At 53.8% G+C, this 23,505-nt stretch overlaps 1 protein-coding gene across 4 annotated transcripts in view; it reads right to left on the reverse strand.

The window, feature by feature from the left end:
• PLCG2 (phospholipase C gamma 2) overlaps positions 1-23,505 on the reverse strand; it is a 167,518-nt gene that overhangs the window by 88,973 nt on the left and 55,040 nt on the right. For all 4 annotated transcript variants that reach the window (XM_064580799.1, XM_045890678.3, XM_064580800.1 and 1 more), the window contains 3 exons: positions 12,633-12,776; positions 10,481-10,574; positions 9,877-9,924 (listed from right to left, as the gene is read on the reverse strand). In XM_064580799.1, coding sequence (XP_064436869.1) covers positions 9,877-9,924; positions 10,481-10,574; positions 12,633-12,776 — 286 coding nt within the window. The remainder of the gene's footprint in view (positions 1-9,876; positions 9,925-10,480; positions 10,575-12,632; positions 12,777-23,505) is intronic.

The following is a 23,505-nucleotide window of genomic DNA, read 5'->3' on the forward strand; positions in this document are numbered from 1 at the left end:
CTATAATGAACATGAATTACTTTTATATTTAAAAAAAAATCTATGTGCACTTTTTCAAATGGTAATGCTAAAGAAAAGCATAATGAAGAATAGAATGAATGAAAAATAGTAGGTTATATAGTTCCTATCCCAGGGTCAACACTTGAAAGTTGAATAAGGGCTAAAATTGTAAGGTGAAATTTTAAAATGGCAAAGGAGGACCTGAACAGACATTTTTCCAGAGAAGACATTTGGTAAAAGTACATGAAAAAATGCTCAACATCCCTAGCAATGAGGAAGATGGAAAACAAAATCAAAATGAGCTACTACTTCATACCCATTAAGATAACTATTATTTGAAAGAAAGAGAGAGGGAGGGAGGGAGGGAGGGAGGGAGGAAGGAAGGAAGGAAGGAAGGAGGACAGGCTGGCAGGAAGGAAGGCAGAAAGGAAGGCAGGCAGGAAGGAAGACAGGCTGGCAGGAAGGAAGACAGGCTGGCAGGAAGGAAGGCTGGCAGGAAGGAAGGCAGGCAGGCAGGCAGGCAGGAAGGAAGGAAGGAAGACAGGCTGGCAGGAAGGAAGGCAGAAAGGAAGGCAGGCAGGCAGGAAGGAAGGAAGGAAGGAAAGGCAGGCAGGAAGGAAGACAGGCAGGTAGGAAGGAAGATAGGCAGGCAGGAAGGAAGACAGGCAGGCAGGCAGGTAGGAAGGAAGACAGGCTGGCAGGCAGGAAGGAAAGAAGGCAGGCAGGAAGGAAGACAGGCAGGCAGGAAGGAAGACAGGCAGGCAGGCAGGAAGATAGGCAGGCAAGAAGGCAGGCAGGCAGGTAGGAAGACAGGCAGGCAGGCAGGAAGGCAGGCAGGCAGGAAGGAAGGAAGACAGGCAGGCAGGAAGGAAGGAAAGAAGGCAGGCAGGAAGGAAGACAGGCAGGCAGGCAGGTAGGAAGGAAGACAGGCTGGCAGGCAGGAAGGAAAGAAGGCAGGCAGGAAGGAAGACAGGCAGGCAGGCAGGAAGACAGGCAGGCAAGAAGGCAGGCAGGCAGGTAGGAAGACAGGCAGGCAGGCAGGCAGGAAGGAAGACAGGCAGGCAGGCAGGTAGGAAGGAAGACAGGCTGGCAGGCAGGAAGGCAGGCAGGCAGGCAGGAAGGAAGACAGGCAGGCAGGCAGGAAGGAAAGAAGGCAGGCAGGCAGGAAGACAGGCAGGCAGGCAGGAAGGAAAGAAGGCAGGCAGGAAGGAAGACAGGCAGGCAGGCAGGTAGGAAGGAAGACAGGCTGGCAGGCAGGAAGGAAAGAAGGCAGGAAGGAAGACAGGCAGGCAGGCAGGCAGGAAGACAGGCAGGCAGGCAGGTAGGAAGGAAGACAGGCTGGCAGGCAGGAAGGAAAGAAGGCAGGCAGGAAGGAAGACAGGCAGGCAGGAAGGAAGACAGGCAGGCAGGCAGGAAGACAGGCAGGCAAGAAGGCAGGCAGGCAGGTAGGAAGACAGGCAGGCAGGCAGGAAGGCAGGCAGGCAGGCAGGAAGGAAGACAGGCAGGCAGGCAGGAAGGAAAGAAGGCAGACAGGAAGGAAGACAGGCAGGCAGGCAGGTAGGAAGGAAGACAGGCTGGCAGGCAGGAAGGAAAGAAGGCAGGCAGGCAGGAAGGAAGACAGGCAGGCAGGCAGGAAGACAGGCAGGCAAGAAGGCAGGCAGGCAGGTAGAAAGACAGGCAGGCAGGCAGGAAGGAAAGAAGGCAGGCAGGAAGGAAGACAGGCAGGCAGGCAGGAAGACAGGCAGGCAAGAAGGCAGGCAGGCAGGCAGGAAGACAGGCAGGCAGGCAGGAAGGCAGGCAGGCAGGCAGGAAGGAAGACAGGCAGGCAGGCAGGAAGGAAAGAAGGCAGGCAGGAAGGAAGACAGGCAGGCAGGCAGGTAGGAAGGAAGACAGGCTGGCAGGCAGGAAGGAAAGAAGGCAGGCAGGAAGGAAGACAGGCAGGCAGGCAGGAAGACAGGCAGGCAAGAAGGCAGGCAGGCAGGTAGGAAGACAGGCAGGCAGACAGGAAGGCAGGAAGGAAGACAGGCAGGCAGGCAGGTAGGAAGGAAGACAGGCTGGCAGGCAGGAAGGCAGGCAGGAAGGAAGACAGGCAGGCAGGCAGGAAGGAAAGAAGGCAGGCAGGAAGGAAGACAGGCAGGCAGGCAGGAAGGAAAGAAGGCAGGCAGGAAGGAAGACAGGCAGGCAGGCGGTAGGAAGGAAGACAGGCTGGCAGGCAGGCAGGAAGACAGGCAGGCAGGAAGGAAGACAGGCAGGCAGGCAGGCAGGCAGGCAGGCAGGTAGGAAGGAAGACAGGCTGGCAGGCAGGAAGGAAAGAAGGCAGGCAGGAAGGAAGACAGGCAGGCAGGCAGGAAGGAAAGAAGACAGGCAGGTAGGAAGACAGGCAGGCAGGCAGGAAGGCAGGCTGGCAGGCAGGAAGGAAGACAGGCAGGCAGGCAGGAAGGAAAGAAGGCAGACAGGAAGGAAGACAGGCAGGCAGGCAGGTAGGAAGGAAGACAGGCTGGCAGGCAGGAAGGAAAGAAGGCAGGCAGGAAGGAAGACAGGCAGGCAGGCAGGAAGACAGGCAGGCAAGAAGGCAGGCAGGCAGGTAGGAAGACAGGCAGGCAGGCAGGAAGGAAAGAAGGCAGGCAGGAAGGAAGACAGGCAGGCAGGCAGGAAGACAGGCAGGCAAGAAGGCAGGCAGGCAGGTAGGAAGACAGGAAGGCAGGCAGGCAGGCAGGAAGGAAGACAGGCAGGCAGGCAGGAAGGAAAGAAGGCAGGCAGGAAGGAAGACAGGCAGGCAGGCAGGTAGGAAGGAAGACAGGCTGGCAGGCAGGAAGGAAAGAAGGCAGGCAGGAAGGAAGACAGGCAGGCAGGCAGGAAGACAGGCAGGCAAGAAGGCAGGCAGGCAGGTAGGAAGACAGGCAGGCAGGCAGGAAGGCAGGCAGGCAGGCAGGAAGGAAGACAGGCAGGCAGGCAGGTAGGAAGGAAGACAGGCTGGCAGGCAGGAAGGCAGGCAGGCAGGCAGGAAGGAAGACAGGCAGGCAGGCAGGAAGGAAAGAAGGCAGGCAGGAAGGAAGACAGGCAGGCAGGCAGGAAGGAAAGAAGGCAGGCAGGAAGGAAGACAGGCAGGCAGGTAGGAAGGAAGACAGGCTGGCAGGCAGGAAGGAAAGAAGGCAGGCAGGAAGGAAGACAGGCAGGCAGGAAGGAAGACAGGCAGGCAGGCAGGCAGGAAGACAGGCAGGTAGGAAGGAAGACAGGCTGGCAGGCAGGAAGGAAAGAAGGCAGGCAGGAAGGAAGACAGGCAGGCAGGCAGGAAGACAGGCAGGCAAGAAGGCAGGCAGGCAGGTAGGAAGACAGGCAGGCAGGCAGGAAGGAAAGAAGGCAGGCAGGAAGGAAGACAGGCAGGCAGGAAGACAGGCAGGCAAGAAGGCAGGCAGGCAGGTAGGAAGACAGGCAGGCAGGCAGGAAGGCAGGCAGGCAGGCAGGCAGGAAGACAGGCAGGCAGGCAGGAAGGAAAGAAGGCAGGCAGGAAGGAAGACAGGCAGGCAGGCAGGTAGGAAGGAAGACAGGCTGGCAGGCAGGAAGGAAAGAAGGCAGGCAGGAAGGAAGACAGGCAGGCAGGCAGGAAGACAGGCAGGCAAGAAGGCAGGCAGGCAGGTAGGAAGACAGGCAGGCAGGCAGGAAGGCAGGCAGGCAGGCAGGAAGGAAGACAGGCAGGCAGGCAGGTAGGAAGGAAGACAGGCTGGCAGGCAGGAAGGCAGGCAGGCAGGCAGGAAGGAAGACAGGCAGGCAGGCAGGAAGGAAAGAAGGCAGGCAGGAAGGAAGACAGGCAGGCAGGCAGGTAGGAAGGAAGACAGGCTGGCAGGCAGGAAGGAAAGAAGGCAGGCAGGCAGGAAGGAAGACAGGCAGGCAGGCAGGAAGACAGGCAGGCAAGAAGGCAGGCAGGCAGGTAGAAAGACAGGCAGGCAGGCAGGAAGGAAAGAAGGCAGGCAGGAAGGAAGACAGGCAGGCAGGCAGGAAGACAGGCAGGCAAGAAGGCAGGCAGGCAGGCAGGAAGACAGGCAGGCAGGCAGGAAGGCAGGCAGGCAGGCAGGAAGGAAGACAGGCAGGCAGGCAGGAAGGAAAGAAGGCAGGCAGGAAGGAAGACAGGCAGGCAGGCAGGTAGGAAGGAAGACAGGCTGGCAGGCAGGAAGGAAAGAAGGCAGGCAGGAAGGAAGACAGGCAGGCAGGCAGGAAGACAGGCAGGCAAGAAGGCAGGCAGGCAGGTAGGAAGACAGGCAGGCAGACAGGAAGGCAGGAAGGAAGACAGGCAGGCAGGCAGGTAGGAAGGAAGACAGGCTGGCAGGCAGGAAGGCAGGCAGGAAGGAAGACAGGCAGGCAGGCAGGAAGGAAAGAAGGCAGGCAGGAAGGAAGACAGGCAGGCAGGCAGGAAGGAAAGAAGGCAGGCAGGAAGGAAGACAGGCAGGCAGGCAGGTAGGAAGGAAGACAGGCTGGCAGGCAGGCAGGAAGACAGGCAGGCAGGAAGGAAGACAGGCAGGCAGGCAGGCAGGCAGGCAGGCAGGTAGGAAGGAAGACAGGCTGGCAGGCAGGAAGGAAAGAAGGCAGGCAGGAAGGAAGACAGGCAGGCAGGCAGGAAGGAAAGAAGACAGGCAGGTAGGAAGACAGGCAGGCAGGCAGGAAGGCAGGCTGGCAGGCAGGAAGGAAGACAGGCAGGCAGGCAGGAAGGAAAGAAGGCAGACAGGAAGGAAGACAGGCAGGCAGGCAGGTAGGAAGGAAGACAGGCTGGCAGGCAGGAAGGAAAGAAGGCAGGCAGGAAGGAAGACAGGCAGGCAGGCAGGAAGACAGGCAGGCAAGAAGGCAGGCAGGCAGGTAGGAAGACAGGCAGGCAGGCAGGAAGGAAAGAAGGCAGGCAGGAAGGAAGACAGGCAGGCAGGCAGGAAGACAGGCAGGCAAGAAGGCAGGCAGGCAGGTAGGAAGACAGGAAGGCAGGCAGGCAGGCAGGAAGGAAGACAGGCAGGCAGGCAGGAAGGAAAGAAGGCAGGCAGGAAGGAAGACAGGCAGGCAGGCAGGTAGGAAGGAAGACAGGCTGGCAGGCAGGAAGGAAAGAAGGCAGGCAGGAAGGAAGACAGGCAGGCAGGCAGGAAGACAGGCAGGCAAGAAGGCAGGCAGGCAGGTAGGAAGACAGGCAGGCAGGCAGGAAGGCAGGCAGGCAGGCAGGAAGGAAGACAGGCAGGCAGGCAGGTAGGAAGGAAGACAGGCTGGCAGGCAGGAAGGCAGGCAGGCAGGCAGGAAGGAAGACAGGCAGGCAGGCAGGAAGGAAAGAAGGCAGGCAGGAAGGAAGACAGGCAGGCAGGCAGGAAGGAAAGAAGGCAGGCAGGAAGGAAGACAGGCAGGCAGGTAGGAAGGAAGACAGGCTGGCAGGCAGGAAGGAAAGAAGGCAGGCAGGAAGGAAGACAGGCAGGCAGGAAGGAAGACAGGCAGGCAGGCAGGCAGGAAGACAGGCAGGTAGGAAGGAAGACAGGCTGGCAGGCAGGAAGGAAAGAAGGCAGGCAGGAAGGAAGACAGGCAGGCAGGCAGGAAGACAGGCAGGCAAGAAGGCAGGCAGGCAGGTAGGAAGACAGGCAGGCAGGCAGGAAGGAAAGAAGGCAGGCAGGAAGGAAGACAGGCAGGCAGGAAGACAGGCAGGCAAGAAGGCAGGCAGGCAGGTAGGAAGACAGGCAGGCAGGCAGGAAGGCAGGCAGGCAGGCAGGCAGGAAGACAGGCAGGCAGGCAGGAAGGAAAGAAGGCAGGCAGGAAGGAAGACAGGCAGGCAGGCAGGTAGGAAGGAAGACAGGCTGGCAGGCAGGAAGGAAAGAAGGCAGGCAGGAAGGAAGACAGGCAGGCAGGCAGGAAGACAGGCAGGCAAGAAGGCAGGCAGGCAGGTAGGAAGACAGGCAGGCAGGCAGGAAGGCAGGCAGGCAGGCAGGAAGGAAGACAGGCAGGCAGGCAGGTAGGAAGGAAGACAGGCTGGCAGGCAGGAAGGCAGGCAGGCAGGCAGGAAGGAAGACAGGCAGGCAGGCAGGAAGGAAAGAAGGCAGGCAGGAAGGAAGACAGGCAGGCAGGCAGGAAGGAAAGAAGGCAGGCAGGAAGGAAGACAGGCAGGCAGGCAGGTAGGAAGGAAGACAGGCTGGCAGGCAGGAAGGAAAGAAGGCAGGCAGGAAGGAAGACAGGCAGGCAGGAAGGAAGACTGGCAGGCAGGCAGGAAGACAGGCAGGTAGGAAGGAAGACAGGCTGGCAGGCAGGAAGGAAAGAAGGCAGGCAGGAAGGAAGACAGGCAGGCAGGCAGGAAGACAGGCAGGCAAGAAGGCAGGCAGGCAGGTAGGAAGACAGGCAGGCAGGCAGGAAGGAAAGAAGGCAGGCAGGAAGGAAGACAGGCAGGCAGGAAGACAGGCAGGCAAGAAGGCAGGCAGGCAGGTAGGAAGACAGGCAGGCAGGCAGGAAGGCAGGCAGGCAGGCAGGCAGGAAGACAGGCAGGCAGGCAGGAAGGAAAGAAGGCAGGCAGGAAGGAAGACAGGCAGGCAGGCAGGTAGGAAGGAAGACAGGCTGGCAGGCAGGAAGGAAAGAAGGCAGGCAGGAAGGAAGACAGGCAGGCAGGCAGGAAGACAGGCAGGCAAGAAGGCAGGCAGGCAGGTAGGAAGACAGGCTGGCAGGCAGGAAGGAAAGAAGGCAGGCAGGCAGGAAAACAGGCAGGCAGGCAGGCAGGAAGGCAGGCAGGCAGGGGAAACAAGCACGAGCAAGAAGTGGGAAGAACGGAGCGCTGGTAGGAGAGAAGGCTGCCAGTGCCATGGCAAGCAGCAGGCGCTGCATCTAAGAATGGAGGCATACTACCGCTGCATTCAGCAATTCCACTTCCGGGCCATGTACACAAGAACTGAGAGCAGGGGCTTGCACACCCATGTTCACAGCAACCACACTCACAACAGCCAAAGGGGGAGGCCATCGAAGTGTCCATCAACAGATGAACGGATCAACAACACATGGGCTCCACCTCCCGGGGAATATTACGCAGCCTTAAAAAAGAGGGCAATTCTGACCGCTGTCACAGGAACATGGATGAACCGCGAGGACGCTGTCCTAAGTGAAGCAAGCCAGCCCCCCAAGGACAAAGACGGCCTGACTCCGCTCCGTGCGAGGTGCCTAGCGCCGTCATACTCCGGGCCACGGGAGGTGGAGCCGAGTGTTATCAGGGGCGGGGAAGGAGGAAGGGGGGACCGTTACGGGGACAGAGCTTCAGCTGTGCGAGGCGAAGAGCGCTTGAAGAGGATGACAGTGAGGAACACACAACAGTACGAATGCACTTAATCTCACGGAGGCAGGCGCTTACAAGAGTAGCTTTTATGTTGTGTCGATGTTACCACAATCAGACCAATTAAACAGTTTTCACTTACAGGCTGCGGGGGGCGGGCGGTGGGAGGGGAAGTTTTCTGCCTTTGACCGGCCTTCCTGAGTACAGATTATAAAAGAAGACAAGCAACATGGTGTCGTAGGTCGTGATGGGTAAGCCTCGCACCCTGGGGCCCGGGGCCCCGCCCCACAAGCCAAGTTGCTGCAGCCAAGTCCCGTAACTCTGCTCGGCCTCACTGGCCTCACCAAATGGGTCCAAGGGTACCGAGCTCCCCGGGTTGCGCGCATTCCAGAAGCAGGCCCCAACTCCGAGAGCACGCAACGTGCTGGGTACGCTGGCTTGCTGCACAAAGACCCCTCGGCAAGGGTCAGCTGCTACCCTTTGCCCCCTCAAGACGCCCCGCAGGGGACGCGGCGTGCCGGCCAAGGAAAGCGCTGGGAGCCGGCTTCGAGCCCGCCTCCCACTGCTGCCCGAGTCTTTCCTTGGCTTGGGCCACTGCTTTGTTTTCCTTCAGGAAACGCCACCAGCCGTGGGTGACAGGAAGGGAGGGGAAACTGGCAGAGCAGAAGTCAGTCAGCTGCCCTTTCATCGGGACCTTGGTCAGAGTTCCTTTTGAAAAGCTCCCTCCCGGCCTCCCAGACCCACAGGAAAGGTGGGCTTTTCCACATGTTGACAGAGCAGCGGGGCTCTGCCCACTGGGAGGAAGGTCGGGGAGAGCGAACAGGAAGCGAGGAATACGGGCATCAAGTCCACAAACAGACTTCCTCTCTTGCCGAAGGTTCTGGACCGGCCAACGGAAAGACGGGTCTCTAGGGAGGAGGTGCAGGAATCCATTCTGAGCGAGACAGCCAGAGGGAGGCTGCCCTGACAAGATGGACAGGTGGACTTCCAAACCAAATCAATAACCCTGGACCCCCCCCCCCGCCCCCCTGTGCATGGGGAGAGGGCCCGGGAGGGCTCCGTCTATCATCCCTGCGCCAACCTCAACAATGAATCACCCCTAAGCCACACAGAAAGGAAACACCAGGGAGGCCCCACCTTGGTGGCTGAAAGAGACCAGTGTGAACAAAACCCTCCAACGCAGGGACCTCCCCAGATCCACCTCCCTAACACCGGAGCGCAGCCCGGTGAATGCTGGACGGATGGATGGAGGAGGGAGGGAGGGCGGGTGGACAGGGGGACGCGGGGTGCGCTTCTGGCGGACCTGACAACACTACTGAACGTTTCACCACTGGAAGGGACCGCTTCTCCATCATCCCATCGGGCGGCGTACGTGGGAGCAAGCACGCGGCACACACCCAAACTCTGAGATGACCAGCTGATGCAGGACACTGGCCTGACACCCAGGGGCCTCAGAGATGGAAAGGGACACCGCGGGGGAGCTGGAGAGGTTAGCTGGGGCCTCACGTATCATGCTGACAGATCTTAACAGAGAATTGAAGGAAGGAAAATGACGTAAAAAATTTTAAGAAGGTCTTACACGAGGCTAAAATGATACAATAATTTAAAGCACTGAGCACTGTGTGGCAGGCTGAGTGCTCAATAAATGGTAGGATTTATCATTACATTATTAATAATAACTGGATCAAAACCTTAAAAAATGGAAGAGAGAATGCTCAACTTTACTCAAAAATAAATACAAATTTAAGCAAATATCTGCGTTGCCTTTCACCCATCAGGATCACCAAAGGTCTGGTAATACAGGGAGTGAGGAAAGGCGCGCCCTCTTGCACCACGGGGAGAAATACAAATTGTTACCACCTCTCTCAAAACATTAGACCAGAAAACACTTCACCGCTGGGATCCCTCCTCTAGGACTCGATCCTCTTTGTCCTGTTTGTCTCCTCCTCACACACGCATACAAACAGGGAGACCCCAAGGTTTCTAAGCAGCAGTATTCATGATACTAATGGACCGGGAGCAACTCTACGTCCATCAGGAAGCAAACGATTTCTCCTCAGTAAGGGAATCATGCTGCCAAGTCCAAGGTCAAACCATGTTTGTTACAAAAATGTCCCACTGACGGGGAACCGCTCCGAGACGCACCGTTTGGGGAACACATACACTGCATTTCTCCGTTGATCACTTCCCCGGCTCATGTCTGCCTGGCCCGTCTAACTGTCGCAAGTCAACCTGCTTTCCTTCCTTACGGTCAACCTCTCTCCCGCCCCAAAGTAGGGCAGGTGCGTGGCAATCTTGTGTCTCCCCAGGACACAGAAGGTGCTCAAATGTGAGGGCCTCAAGAATGAGGTCCAAGTGCTCCACGGCACAGCAGCCTTCTCTGCAGATGGACCTGAACATCCACGGAAGTGAGGCTCCAGCCAGGTGAGGGCTGTGTCACCATCAGCCCCCAGCGCCTGGCACGGCATCTGGCACCTCGCAGGTCCAGCCAGACCGCACGAGGGCCTTCCCACACCACAAAACATGCTCCGGTGGCCGTGGAACGTTTCAAGAAAGAACATCAGAGGCCAATACGATCTGGAGAAAACCACAGAAATACGAACGAATCTTACCTGTTTCTTCTGGTTTGATCCACTGAATAAATCTGCTTTCTCAGCCAACTGGGAAGAGAGTTGAGATAGAGACAGAGAGAGAGTGAGTTAGTAAACAGTCCCAGTTTCGGTTAGTTCTATGGAATGGGGACAAAGGATACTGGAAACAAGAAAAGCTTTCCAACTTGCTAACTCGAGCAGCTCGGGAAGAAGCAGTTTTCTCCCTGTTGTTGAGACGCCCTAGCTGAGCCAAGAGGACCCCCCCACAACGCATAGAGGCTGGCACTCTTTAAACGGACAATCCTCTCTGTTCATTATCCCCCCAAAAAGCTGATGAGAAAAACGGTGGGAATCAGAGCGTTTTAACCGAGGGGACAATCATTCACATGTCAATCCCACACGGACCTCCACGACACAGACGCACAGACAAGGCCGTCCTGAGTGGGTGGCAAATCCCACACCCTGTATGGGGCTGTCCTTTGGTGAGTCGGCTGAATCCCTTCCTAATCCTGCAAGAAGGAAGCCCTCTGTCCTCCCCTCAAACACCACCAATGCCTGTTTCTGTCTGGGTTTCAGCAGGCGCCTCACCCCAGGCAGCCAAGCACTTTTGCTTAAAAGTCAGTACCTCTCGATAATGGTGGGTGTGGACGCGCTCATTGCTTCCTGGTGTAAGATTTTCAAGCCCGAGAGCCACTTAGTCGCATCTTCCTTAGAGTCAGCTGGAAGGTGAACACGGATGGAAATGGCGTTACTCCCTGGGGAAGACCTCTGCAGAGCAATTGGGGCCCTGGGCCATCCCAGCCCCATACAGACCACGGGGACAGGAGGAGCCAGGACCCATTTCCGGTTTTGCTCAAGGGCGCCAAGAGGGCATCTCCTTCACACCTTCATGGTTCTTAGACCTGCTTTTTGTCCAAAATAAAGCCACATGCCCGTGATGACCCTTCTACAGCAAGGGTGACAAGTGGGACAATTTTTTTCCAAGAGTTTTAGTTTTTACCCGTATGCTAGTGAATAAGATGCAGGGTCTGGGATAATTCCCACCACAATCCTGAGCCGCCCTCAGCATTTCCCGTTTCTCATCAAGGCCAGGGAGAGAGAGGAGAGAGGCAGCACCAAGCAGCAGAGAAGGGCTTGGCATTGCTGACAAGTCCCACGGCACCACTTTGGGGCTGTGTGACGTTCAGCTGTCTCCTGAACCCCTCTGTGCCTCATTTCCTCATCAGTACAAGGGAGCTAGCCACGCAGACACTCGTTGAGTTATTAACCATCTCCTAAGGACCAGGTACCTTGTTTATCTGGACGAGAGCATGCCAAGGTTTCTGCTCTCCCTCTTCCCATGGGAATGAGGAGAGGATTAAGCTCAGAAGTGTTAGGAGACCTGTCCCAGAGCCCGTAAGTGGGAAGCTGGGATCTGAATCCAGGTCTTGCCCATCGCTCTCCTGGACCTAAATTCTAGAGCTCTAAAAGAAAGACCCCAGAGTGGAACAGAGTTAGCAACCTGGACCGCAAGACCCACTTGGGCTCTCGTGGTCTCCCTACCAAGAACCACCAGGCCTCAACCTGCAGCAGGGCTAAGTGGACACAGTTCTGAAGTTCATGGGCAAAGGCCCCTCTCTCCTGCCCCATCTCTGCACCAACCACACACCATCAGTCAGACGTCCACTCATCATGTCCCACACCCAGCTTGCTATTTCCCTCCTTCAAGCCCTCACACATGGAACACCCTCTCTCTGGACTGGCCTCCCTCTCTCCTCCCAACTCCTACTGATGCCTCAAAACCCAATTTAAAAGTCACCTCCTCCGCAAAGCCTTCCCTGAAATTGGCCCTCTGCACTCCGACAGCAGGCTGTATTGTGAATGGACTGTAGCTCTTATCCCAGTGTACTGTGAGCTCCTGAAAGGCAGCAACCGGGCTTATTGGGCCCAATAGCCCCAGTGGCCTCCAGCCCAGTGCAGAGTACGTGTTCAAAGGTGCGTGCTGAGCAAGCGAGAGAGCAAATCAATGAGAGCTACTGGGCCCTAATTTAAATGTCCCTGACACTGCTCAGCTTTCATTGTTTCCTCCCACTTGGGTCTACTTTTAATGGGATTTATTTTCTCTCATCACTCCCAGCTGTACATACGGTTCTAAGTCAATGAATTCTAGAAGTGGACCTGAAGGGGGTGACAAGCTTCTGCCCCCGAGTCAAGCGCCTGAGCTTTTCCACAGTTCATTCTCTGGCCTCTCAGAGGCCCCTTTGCTTTTGGGTGAATTCATAGGGATGGCTGGAAATCTCACCTGCAGGTCATGTGTCTATGGGAGTGCACACGTCCATGCACACGTGTGTGTTTAAGTGTATTGTGTGTACATGTGTGAGCACGTATGTGTCTGTGTGGGGGTGTCTATGTGGGGGTGCACATATGTGTGAGATCTAAGATTTTGGGAAGTTTCTCCAGTTCAATTGAATACAGGCCAGGCTCTGCTGGATGAAAACTATAGCCTGCCTTCACCTTCCTGCATGAGTCAAGCAGGCCCTTAACATAATGCTTACAATGTCCCAATGAGGCCGGCATTACCATTTTCCCCATTTCACAGCTGAGCAAACTGCAGCTCAGAGAGGTTGAGTAACTTGCCCAAAGGCACACAGCTAGAACAGGACAGGGTTAGAATTCAAAACCATGATGCCCCCAAACACACATTAGGGGCAGGCAGGTGTGAGCCTTCTGCTACTACAGAACATCCTAGGAAACAGCCAGGCACAGGCAGGGAGAGAGGCACACGGAGGCGCACTCACCTGCCAAGCTGAGCGTGCTGAGAACAAACTGGGTGCCGTACAAGATGGTAAAGCAGCAGTCTTCCTTCTGGCGGACAGCTTTTGCACGCTCAAAATCCTTGGAGCTCTTCCCTGGGCGGATTTCCTTGATTTCCATGATATCCACTAAAAGACAATTAAGACGGGCCCATCAGAAGCCAGAGTTCACTGCACCTGAGGACGTAGCCACACCGCCTGCGCCCCATATGCACCGCCCAGCTCCTTTACTCCCCAGCCCCTCAGCCCTGTCTAAACTGCAGGATTATATGCAAGTAAAAAGCTTGCTGTTCTAAGCTACTAAGTACTGGGATAGTTGTATAGCAACAGATGATAGAAACAAGAAGAAATCTATCCTCCCCATAACCCCTGCTGCTGTGGGACTCCAACCCACTCCTAACCAAACTGGGCCAGGATGGCCAGCTGACCCAAGAGTGACCGCTCCCCCCACAGGATGGCCACCTGACTCAGGGATGACCCTGCCCCCCTTAGGATGGCCAAATGACCCACAGGTGACTCCTCCCCCCACCCCACAGGATAGCCACCCGACCCAGGGGAGATCTCCCTCCTTGCCACAGGATGACCATGGACTGTCACGAAGAGACAAGTTCGACCAGTCCCTTCCTGCCTATTTTTCCCGTCAAAACAGCACCTTTCCTGGACCTAACCCGTCCCGTCAAAACAGCACCTTTCCTGACCCACTCAGAAGTGCCTCAGATGAAGCTGATCTGCCTCTCCTTGCCACCGACCACAACAAGTCAAAGAGGGGGCCCAAGGGTCCTGGGAATGACCAAGGTGCCCCACGCTGGGGCACCATGATTGGTTCAGGGACGAGCACATGGCCCACCAGCATCCTCTTGGCACTTTTTTGGCCAGAGATATTTATACAATTTCTCTTGCTGCTGCGGCCTGGCTGATGAAACAGGAGTCTGGGGGTAACGGGGAGCATGCTGCCTGCCCTAAAGAAAGAAAAGATTGAGCCCGGATGTACTATCTGAACCCCTACACAATAAATTCTCTTTCTAGCTTTGGTTAGTGTGACCTGAGTTTCTATCACTTGCAACCCTCAGAGTCCTGGCATGTATATCTCAGTCCTTGTACTGAAGAGAGAAACAGGCAAAAAGGTATCCCTGGAAATGGGAGGCGAGGGAGGGAGCGTGGACCTGGAATGGAGGAAGCCAACAGGTGAACAACGGCATTTAGAGTCAGGGTTGAAACAGCAGGAAAGGTTCATGCACAGGTAGCAACAGGAGTGGGGGTGCAGTGAATGCAATCAGGAAGGAGAGGGACGGAATGAACTGGAAGCTCTCTACTTTCTTCCCATGGGTCTAGCCAGACCAAAAACAGCTTGGCGGACAGGAGTCATGAAGGAATGTGAAAAGACTTTAAATGGGTGCATCTGTTCTGCACCCTGTGTGTGGCAGTATTTACACAATCCTATCCACGTGAGAAAGCCACCAAACCAAACCCGGGTTCACGTAAAATAAATGGCGAAAACCAGTTCCGTTCTGTAATTATTTTATTTTAGTTTTTACTTTTTAAAGATTTATTTGAGAGAGAGAGAGAGAGAACACGCGCGCGGGAGCACGAAGCACAGGGTGCAGGTGCAGAGGGAGGGAGAGAAGCAGACTCCCCACCAAGCAGGGAGCCCAACACGAGGGTCAAACCCAGGACCCCGAGATCATGACCTGAGCCGAAGGCAGACGCTTAACCGACTGAGCCACCCAGGCGCCTCCCAGGTCTGTATTTTAATCACACCGTACCAGTGTCAGTGCCCTGGGTTTGGTGACTGAACAAGAAAGGTGTTATCACCGGGGGAAGCCAGATGAACGGTACACAGAAATCCTGTGCTATTTCTGCAATGTTCACATGAGTGTAAAATTGTTGCAAACCAGAAAGTTTTAAAAACCACTTCTCGCATGATAAATTCCAACTGCTAAAAGGAAAAAATCTACAGCCAAGAATACTCTATCCAGCAAGGCTTTCATTTAGAATAGAGGGAGAGATCAAGTTTCCCAGAAAACACCCAAAAATTAAAAGCAAAACCAGCCACGTCCCTGTCACACCCGATGCCATCGGCCTGTGGGTCCCAAATCCACAGTCCAGCTGCCCTCCTGCCCGAGTCAGCATGCACGGCCTGCCACCTGCTAAATGCCAAGTCCACACGCCTTCAGCTCAGATTGCCAAGGGCTCAAATTGACACTCTTCCCCTCAAATTCCAGCCCCTGTGCTCAGGTTTGTGCACAAAAGTGGGCATAATTATAACAGCAGAATGAAGCAACCCAAACATCTATTTCTGTGGAATACAGAATGGATAAAAGGAGTGTGCTAGGCTGAGAACATCTCCAACAAGCACATCAAAGAACAATACCTACAGCATGATTCTGGTTAGTAAAAAAAAAAAAAACAAAAAAAAAAACCTGGGAAGAATAAAACAAGATGAAACCAGAGAGGGAGAAAAACAGTAAGAGACTTCTCAAGCATAGGAAAGAAACTGAGGCTTGCTGGAGGGGAGGTGGGCGGCGGGGGATGGGGTAACAGGGTGGTGGGCATGAAGGAGGGCATGTGATGGAATGAGCACTGGGTGTTGTATGCAACTGATGAATCACTGAACTCTACCTCTGAAACTAATAATACACTATATTGTTAATTAATTGAACTTAAAAAAAAAAAGGAACCCCCTCCCCAAAAAAACCACTTCTCAACCATAAGTGGTCCTTTTATTTTGGGAGCATGGATGCCTCTAAACCCTGGTGGGGAGAGGAATAGGGGCCAGATCCCCATTCTTCACCGAACCCAGAAACCTGAAGTCTTTTCTCTTTGCCCTCACTCCCCAAAAACAAACACCCTTTATGTGCACTGAAATTTACAGCCTTCTGGGAGGAAGTTAGCCTTGCCAATTTAACTGTTTACACCTCCTCTAAGAACATTGAGGGTGGTGAGTTTGTTCTTGGATGTTACCCACCCAGCTCACTGCCGGGCAAGATGCTAGTGACTTGAAGCAAGAAGCAAATATATTTTTTTTTTCCTATCAAGTCTAGCAGTGATTATCTACTATCCTTGTTCCCCATAAAGTATCTGTAGGTGAGAATCTCTGAGTCGGCCTACTGTAAGTTTTTCTCCCTACAAGAAACTTACAATAAAAATCTGACACGTGTACATAAAGAAAAAATTTCATATACTGTAACACCGTCCTCAGGCAATTACCAGTTCTACTTTCTAAATTACTCTTGACTCGGTCAACTTCTCTCCATTCCCACGGCCAATGCCATAATCCAAGTCACTGGATCTCTTGCTTGGCCTGTTGAAGTAAACAGAAGTTACCCCAGAACCTTTTTTATGAAATTTAAATAAGCTCATGTTGGAGCGCCTGGGTGGTTCAGTCGGCTGTGAATGGTGAGGCTATGAACACTCACATCCAACTCTTGATTTTGGCTCAGGTCATGATCTCAGGGTCACGAGATCGAGCCCTGTACCAGGCTCTGCGATCAGCAGGGACCCTCTGTCTCTCCCTCTCCCCCTTCTCGTGTGTGCATGCTCTCCCTAAAATAAATAAATCTTTAAAAAATAAGGAAGTAAATAAATAAATATGTTCACGACCCTCCTGGGCTTCAAACCTTCTGACTGCACGCCAGGGCCCCTAGGACGGAGAACCCAGGCCCGGTGTCGACCCCGCCAGCTCCACCTGCCTGCGCCCTCGGCACTCCAGCCACCTGGTGAGCGGTCACCCCCAGCACACAGCATCAGCACGTGCTGCTACCTCTGCTAGGAATGCTCTGGCCCTGGTTCCCTCCGAGTTCCCCCTTCCAGTTTCAGCTCAACCACCATCGCACTCACAGAAAACCCTCCAACTTCTGCTATCATACATATCCGCCCCTCTCCCCACAGCACCGAACCGAGGCCAGTGCCTGCACGTGGGACTCGTGGGCTCGGAACCTCTTCCCTCGAAGGCGCTCCCTTCCTCAGTGCCGTGTCCCAGCCCCTAGCACAGTGGCTGGTACCCAGTGGACCCAATCAATAGCTGTGGAATGAGGAAGCGGTCGGGGCGACCGGGACACAAACCGGAGATGGACACAGGGATATGAACAAACACAAAAGGAGACCCCCGGACAGGGCAAAGAGGGATACAAACAAGCACAGGTGCCACCTGGACAAGGAGGGAGAGGGATACAAACACGCACAGGTACCAAGTCAGACAGGAAGAAGCGTGAGACGTGGAAAGAGAACGAAAGAGAAAGAGCCACTCTAGGGAGGCGAGTGGTCCTGCCTTCCACTTTGGCGCCAGCTTCGGAGCCAGACACGTCCCGGGGGAGGGCTGCAGGCACCCACCGCTCCAGCAGGACCCGTCACCTCCATGACATCATGCCGACCACGCCCCTCCCCTCCTCCCCACCCCACCCCCACCCCAGGTAAAGGCAGGCTCATTCATGATGCTCCTGAAGAGACCAGGCCTTCTGCAGGGGCTTAGCCCTTTCTCCCCTGCCATCAGCTGACCGGACTCGTGCAGATCTCACCCGAGCGCCTGCTCAACATTGCCTGCCTTCTCCACCCCCACCCCTGAAATGATTCGTCCTGTTATTTTTTTTTTAACATTTTATTTATTTATTTGACAGAGAGAGAGAGAGAGAGCGAGAGCAGGAACACAAGCAGGGGGAGTGGGAGAGGGAGAAGCAGGCCTCCCGCGGAGCAGGGAGCCCGATGCAGGGCTCGATCCCAGGACCCTGGGACCATGACCTGAGCTGAAGGCAGACGCTTAACGGCTGAGCCACCCAGGCGCCCCTCGTCCTGTTATTTTTATAACTGGCCCATAAAGCTCCTCACGTGCACATCTGTATGTACAGGCGCATCCTCCTCTGAGCCCCCAGACAACAGGGATCCTGTCTGTCCCGCGCGCTCACAACTGGAGACTCACGGCCACGTGCACCAGAGCCTGGCTCAGAGCAGAACTCGGGTACGTGTGCAATGAATGGCTTAGGTTATTTGGGAGGTGGTCCCAGGAACACTGGTAGGGGAGCGAGGATGTGAGACCGGCAAGGAAAAGAGCTAAGGAAGAAGCTGCTAGGACGTCAAGCTGGCCCTCCGTGGGTACCTGGAGCAGATCCCACGAGAGCTCTGGGAGTCCTTGCCCCACCACGGAGTAAGGGAACCGGGGTTATTTATCCCCAAACCCCATCTGCTGGTGGTCGAGGGCTGTTTCTGGGGCCTGCCTCCCCTGTCCTCAAGCACAGGGTTGCAGCGTTCACACCAAGCTGGCCTTGAGAGGCAGACATCAATGCTATGGCGAGCAGAATCCGCCCGAGGCAGCCTCTGCTACATCAGGTACTGGATCCGGTAGTTTCTGTGCTACCCCCATGGGACACAGGGATCGGTATGTTTGAGGGGTCAGAGGCCCAGTATGTATTTCAGGCAGCAGAAGGATGGATGTGGCCAAGTCCCAGTCATTGCAAAGAACAGCTTCTCTGGGCTCCCCCCGACGGAGACAGGACTAGATGTCACTGCCCCATGCGTTCGGTACCCCCAAACGTATCTTGGCTCAGCAGGTGTTTCTGGGATTATAGGTAATGTACTCTCATTTAACAGAACAGCTTTATCAAGATAGAGGTCACACGCTGTACAATTCATCCATTTCAACCATGCAAGTCAATAGCTTCTAATATATTCACTTGCGCAAACCACCACCACCAATCGATGTAAGAACATCTTCATGACCACAAAGACAAAGACCACAAAGACCCTGCAGCTAACACTCCCCGTTCGCCTCTTGTCCCCACACCAGCCTCTGGCAACCACGAACCTACTTTCAGTCTCTACAGATCAGCCTTTTCTGGACATTTCATACAAAGGGAATCATACAATACATGGTCTTTTGTGCCGGGCATCTTTCACTTAGCATCAAGTCTTCAAGGTTCCTCTGTGTCCTAGCCGGGACTGTGTTCCTTTCTACGGATGAGTAATATTCCAGTACAGACAGACTACACGTTAGTTATCCACTCTTCTGCTGATGGGCATTTTTGGATTGCTTCCACCTTTCGGCTACTGTGAATAGTGAGGCTATGAACACTCACATCTAAGTTTCTGTTTTCAGTTCTCTCGGGTATCTCCCAGGAGTGGAAAGCAGCCCTCCTGAGTCCACACTCTTAGGGCGGCAGGCCTTCTAATTGTGAGACGCCCCCTTCATGCCAACGGGCTTGTCTAGCCATCAGTGCAGACCAGGGAGGACACTCGTTCACAGGTGGAAGTCAGCTGTGGATGAGGCTGTGGCGAAGGCCTCCATGAAAAGGTGGTGGGGCCACCATCAAGCCCTCCACAGCTGTTACTACGACTTCCTAGGCCTTCTGAGCAAGGAGGGGCCAGCGCCAGAGGAACCAGAGGGCTGCCCGCTATCCAGAACCCCCTTGGTTACCAGGAGCCCCAAGAAGGCAGGAAGGAAACCCCTCACCAGCGGGTGTGGGGGGGTTCTATTTGGCAATCAGCAAAGTCTGAGGGGCCCGTTGGTCATTTCTGTTGACACGCACTTGATCTTGCATCACACAGGGGCACCTTGCTGAAGGATGACCCCACTGCCCATGGGGTATAGAGCAGCCATGGGGGGGTCAGGCCTCCTGCACTCAACTAGGTCAATCCCAAATCATCTTTCTGACATGCAGCTGGAAATCAAATCCCAGTGCCAGGTTTGCAAATGTGTCACCCAAGTTATGCAAAGTGTGTGTCTGGTGACCAGGGGATGGACTCTGGAACCGGCAGGCCTGGGTGTGAATCCCAGCTTCTAACAGGTGCTTCCAGCAGAATTCACCTCTCTGGGCCTCCACTTCCTCATGTGAGTGATAGGAGCAAGAATAATCTTCTCACATAGTGCTCTTTGAGGATTAAAGGAGTATGTGCGTGTGCGTGTCCATTACAACAGTGCCTCGAAATGACAACTAATAAAAGACGTAGCCACTTCTAGGTGCTTGTTAGCTCTTATTTTTTAAATTACTAATGCAATTGAATAAAGCTAGACTCATAAGGTGTAAGAAAAAACCACAGTCTCTTTTTTTTTTTTTTTTTTTTTGACAGAGAGAAAGACAGTGAGAGAGGGAACACAAGCAGGGGGAGTGGGAGAGGGAGAAGCAGGCTTCCAGCTGAGCAGCCAGCCCGATGCGGGGCTCGATCCCAGGACCCTGGGATCATGACCTGAGCCGAAGGCAGACGCTTAATGACTGAGCCACCCAGGCGCCCCAGAAAAAACAACAGTCTCTTAATTTTATCTGTTGTGGAAACTGAAGTGGCAGATCCATATGTACTGATGTGGAAAAAAAATCGACAACACCTTATGTAAATAGGGTGCTGTGCACGTGTACATGGGTGAATCCACATGTACAAACATGTGTACACATACATACTCCCCAGATTAACACCCGCTATAGGATGTTCATGCACAGGCACTGGTGAAAATATTGGTGTGTATCAATCTGCAACAGGAGAGGACCAAGTCCAGCGTTCCCGATGTTGAAAATCATCCTGCATCAAACCTCGGGTCCCGCCCACCCCACTAAGTCCTGCCTGAGTCCCAGCATTTATTTCTGACAAGGAGAAATTTCTACCAAACAGAGTCCAATTTAGATAACATCTCTAGTATTTGTAACAGGTTAGTTCACTGTCATTTCCATTAAGTTCCAAAGGAGAGGACAGGAAAAAAAATGACAATTCACAGCCAACACCATATAGTCCCCCCAGAAATAGCTGATGGGTTGGCCTCCAGGTGTTTAAGGGTACTAAGCAACACTGGGGTTGGGTTTTTGCCAATCGGTTGGTAATGCATCAACATTTATATCCACGTAACAGGACATGATATACAGTATCCAAAAAAAAGCTGCTCTCCCTCAAGTTTCCAGGAATGCATTAGACTCAGCTAAGGAAGGATGCCTATATTTGTCCATGTATACCTGCGTGTGTAAAGGTAGGAAAAAAAAAACTTCGCCAATTTGCTGACAGTGAGGGTTACTGGTGGGGAGGATGACGAGCAAATGGTGGGCTTGATCTGCTTTGGTTGGAATTTTTGCCAAAGGCACACAGTCATTAAGATGACCGACTCCATTTTCCAAATAGGCTCTGGTGGCCGGAGCTCAAGCTACGTGTCCCTCTGCGGCGGGGCTCAGCAGCCGTGCTTCCTGCTTGAAGAAGATAACAGCCGCAGAAGCCTCATTGCGAGGCCTCATCTCTGCACAAACTTGGCTTCTTGGCATCACCTCGGGCCTTCCCCAGGTTTGGCCACCCTCCCGCGGCCCTCCCCACCCATCACCTGCAGACACACACACGGGGTTTCCAGCCTCCTCCCACTCCCCCGCCTGACTCCACCACCCCCTTTGCCGACGGTCCCCATGACCCCATTCTTCAAACCCTGTTCCCTTTCTGGGCCACACTCTCAAGCTGCCCCCTGCCCCCAGAACATCCGCCTACCCTCACACCAGGCACGTGGCCTTTCCCCCGATTCCCGCACTTGCCCTCGAGTGGTACCATCTGACAACAGGCTTCAAGCATTTTCAGGGAAGCTCCAGCCATATTTAAGGGGAAAAGAGGCCACTGAGGCTCGACACCTTCGCACACATGTCCCCACCTTCCTGTCCACATGTCAGCCATTCAGTCAGCCAGGCCGCTACTGAGCATTGCACTGAGGATGTGCGGGGGAAGCACACAGACATGGTCCCCACCCTCAGAAGCCCACGGAGGACAGACCCTCTCCAAACCAGCACATGAACATGGAAACCTCCAACCATGCCAAACACCTCAAAGGAGAGGAAAAAAGTCTACACGGGGGCTTCTTCCCAGCAAAGGGAAGAGAGGCTTCTCTGAGGGTGTGAGGGTGTGGGAGCTCTGAAGGCTGGAGGGAACCCGGTGAGGAGGGTAGAAAGCCCTGCAGGGGTCCCGGAGTTTGGACAAGTTGCCCCAATGGCACCTGGGAGCTTGGGCAAATCATCTGCCTTCTCTGTCCTTTCCCCACCTGCACCGACCGTGGCAGGGGTACCTCCTTCACGGAGCTGCTCTAGCAACAAAGTGAAATTACACTACAGGAACCCCGTGGCCCCCAGGAGGTCTCAGTCAAGGTTAACCTAGCTGTTGGCATGCATGTTCTTGCACACCACCCTCTAAGAACACCTTCACCGACGCCGGTGGTTTCACTTCGTCTCAGGGTTGCTGGGTCTCAGTGAAAGACTCTGCTTTACAAAACCAAGGGTGTTGGGCTGTTGGACATACAGGACGGCAGCTAGCCTGACAGCTAGATGGACAAGTGAGATGCACTGCAGAACCCTCGGTTTTAACGGGGTCACCCGTGGGAGAGCAGAAAGAGCCCAACTTTAGAAGAATCTAGCAGACATGCACTTAAAGTCCAACTCGCGATGGGTTTCTTTATTCTGGCTTCGCCTCTACTTTCTCATCTGTAAAATGGGAACAAATATCCATCCCATAGGCAGATATACCTGAAAGAACCTGGTAAAATGTAAACTGTTTCAGGAGCTGTAGAATGAAAGTCCTTTGAAAGCCTACGTATTCGGGGGTGAGGGAGACTGCTCTCGTCTTTGTTAAAAAAAGAAACAATTGTTGAGACTGTGCTGATCTCCAGTGGGGAATATTCCAGTCTTGCGCTTCCATAGGAGGTTCTGGAATAACAGCATTCAAATGATGAGGTAGCTGTTACGGCCGTGCTTCATATTCACACAGAAATGTTGGATGAACTGTTTTCTAGATGTTTCAGAGTTTCAAGTGATACTAGAGGAACTGGCTGAGCTTCTCTTCCCTCCAGGGACCCCTTGTCTCCAGGGGAGCAGGAACGCTCTCTAACAGGAGTCCAGAAGGAGGAATTGGACATGCCCAGCTTAGCCTCCTTGTCCGGTTCTGGTCGGATCTGTCCCCCAGGAACCACACGCCCTGCTCTGCTCCCTGGCGCTAGGGGGGAGCTGCCTCTAAGAGGTCGGTGGGCATCCACCAGGGCCAGACAGAGTGAGTAGGTCAGGGGCCAGAGACGGCATCTAAGCCAGACTCCACAGGAGGCACAAGAAGAGCAGACCTTCTTGTTGCCGTATATCAGTTATCCGGGTTTCTCAATTGTTTCCAAATTCGGGAGATGACGAGAAAGAGAGGAGCTTTATGAACTGGCCAGCTAAAACCCCAAACACTGACCATCACAAATGTCTTTAAACACTCACTGTTCCGGGGTTATTGAGTTTAATGTTTTCTCCCTCTTAATGGAAACTCAATGGGAGTAACCCCATCATGGGATATGGGGAAGGACCTTAAATGGTATCCACATTTTGTTAGGTCTTAACTGTGATGTATTTTAACATGAATTGGAAAAAATATACATCTAGCACCTCTAAACTTGAGGATCAAAGTTCCTTTTATATAAATTTAAGTAAAAAACATTGAGTCCATTTCAAAATATGCTTTAGTTATAGAACAGGCAGAATGCAGATAGAACAAAAACCATTAAGACATTATAGAAGGGCTCACCACCTTTCACGCAGCCTGTTGAAATTTTAATTTGCTCTGCTTTAAACCAGTATTCTTTATCAAAATTACACAGAAGGCCTTCACGGTACAGACTATGTATAGATCCCGCCCTCCCCCACCCCCACCCCCTCACTGGACCAGTTTTTGACTGGGTGTGGTTTTTTTTTTTTTTTTTGAGCCATCTATGCTTCTGACACTCTTTCTCAAATATCATTTGATTATCAATTTTACGAAGTTTGCCCCATATGCATAGTGCTGGCACTCTTTGTCTAATACCGGTCTTTAAATCAACTCACCTTTTTCAACTGAATATAAACACATATATATATATATTTAAGGAGTTTATCTTTGGTAAAAAGAAAACCAGTCC

This window comes from Mirounga angustirostris, unplaced genomic scaffold (assembly GCF_029215605.1).
Source record: "Mirounga angustirostris isolate CCGP_5_RB_7025 unplaced genomic scaffold, mMirAng1.0.hap1 SCAF_16, whole genome shotgun sequence".
Taxonomy (NCBI): Eukaryota; Metazoa; Chordata; class Mammalia; order Carnivora; family Phocidae; genus Mirounga; species Mirounga angustirostris.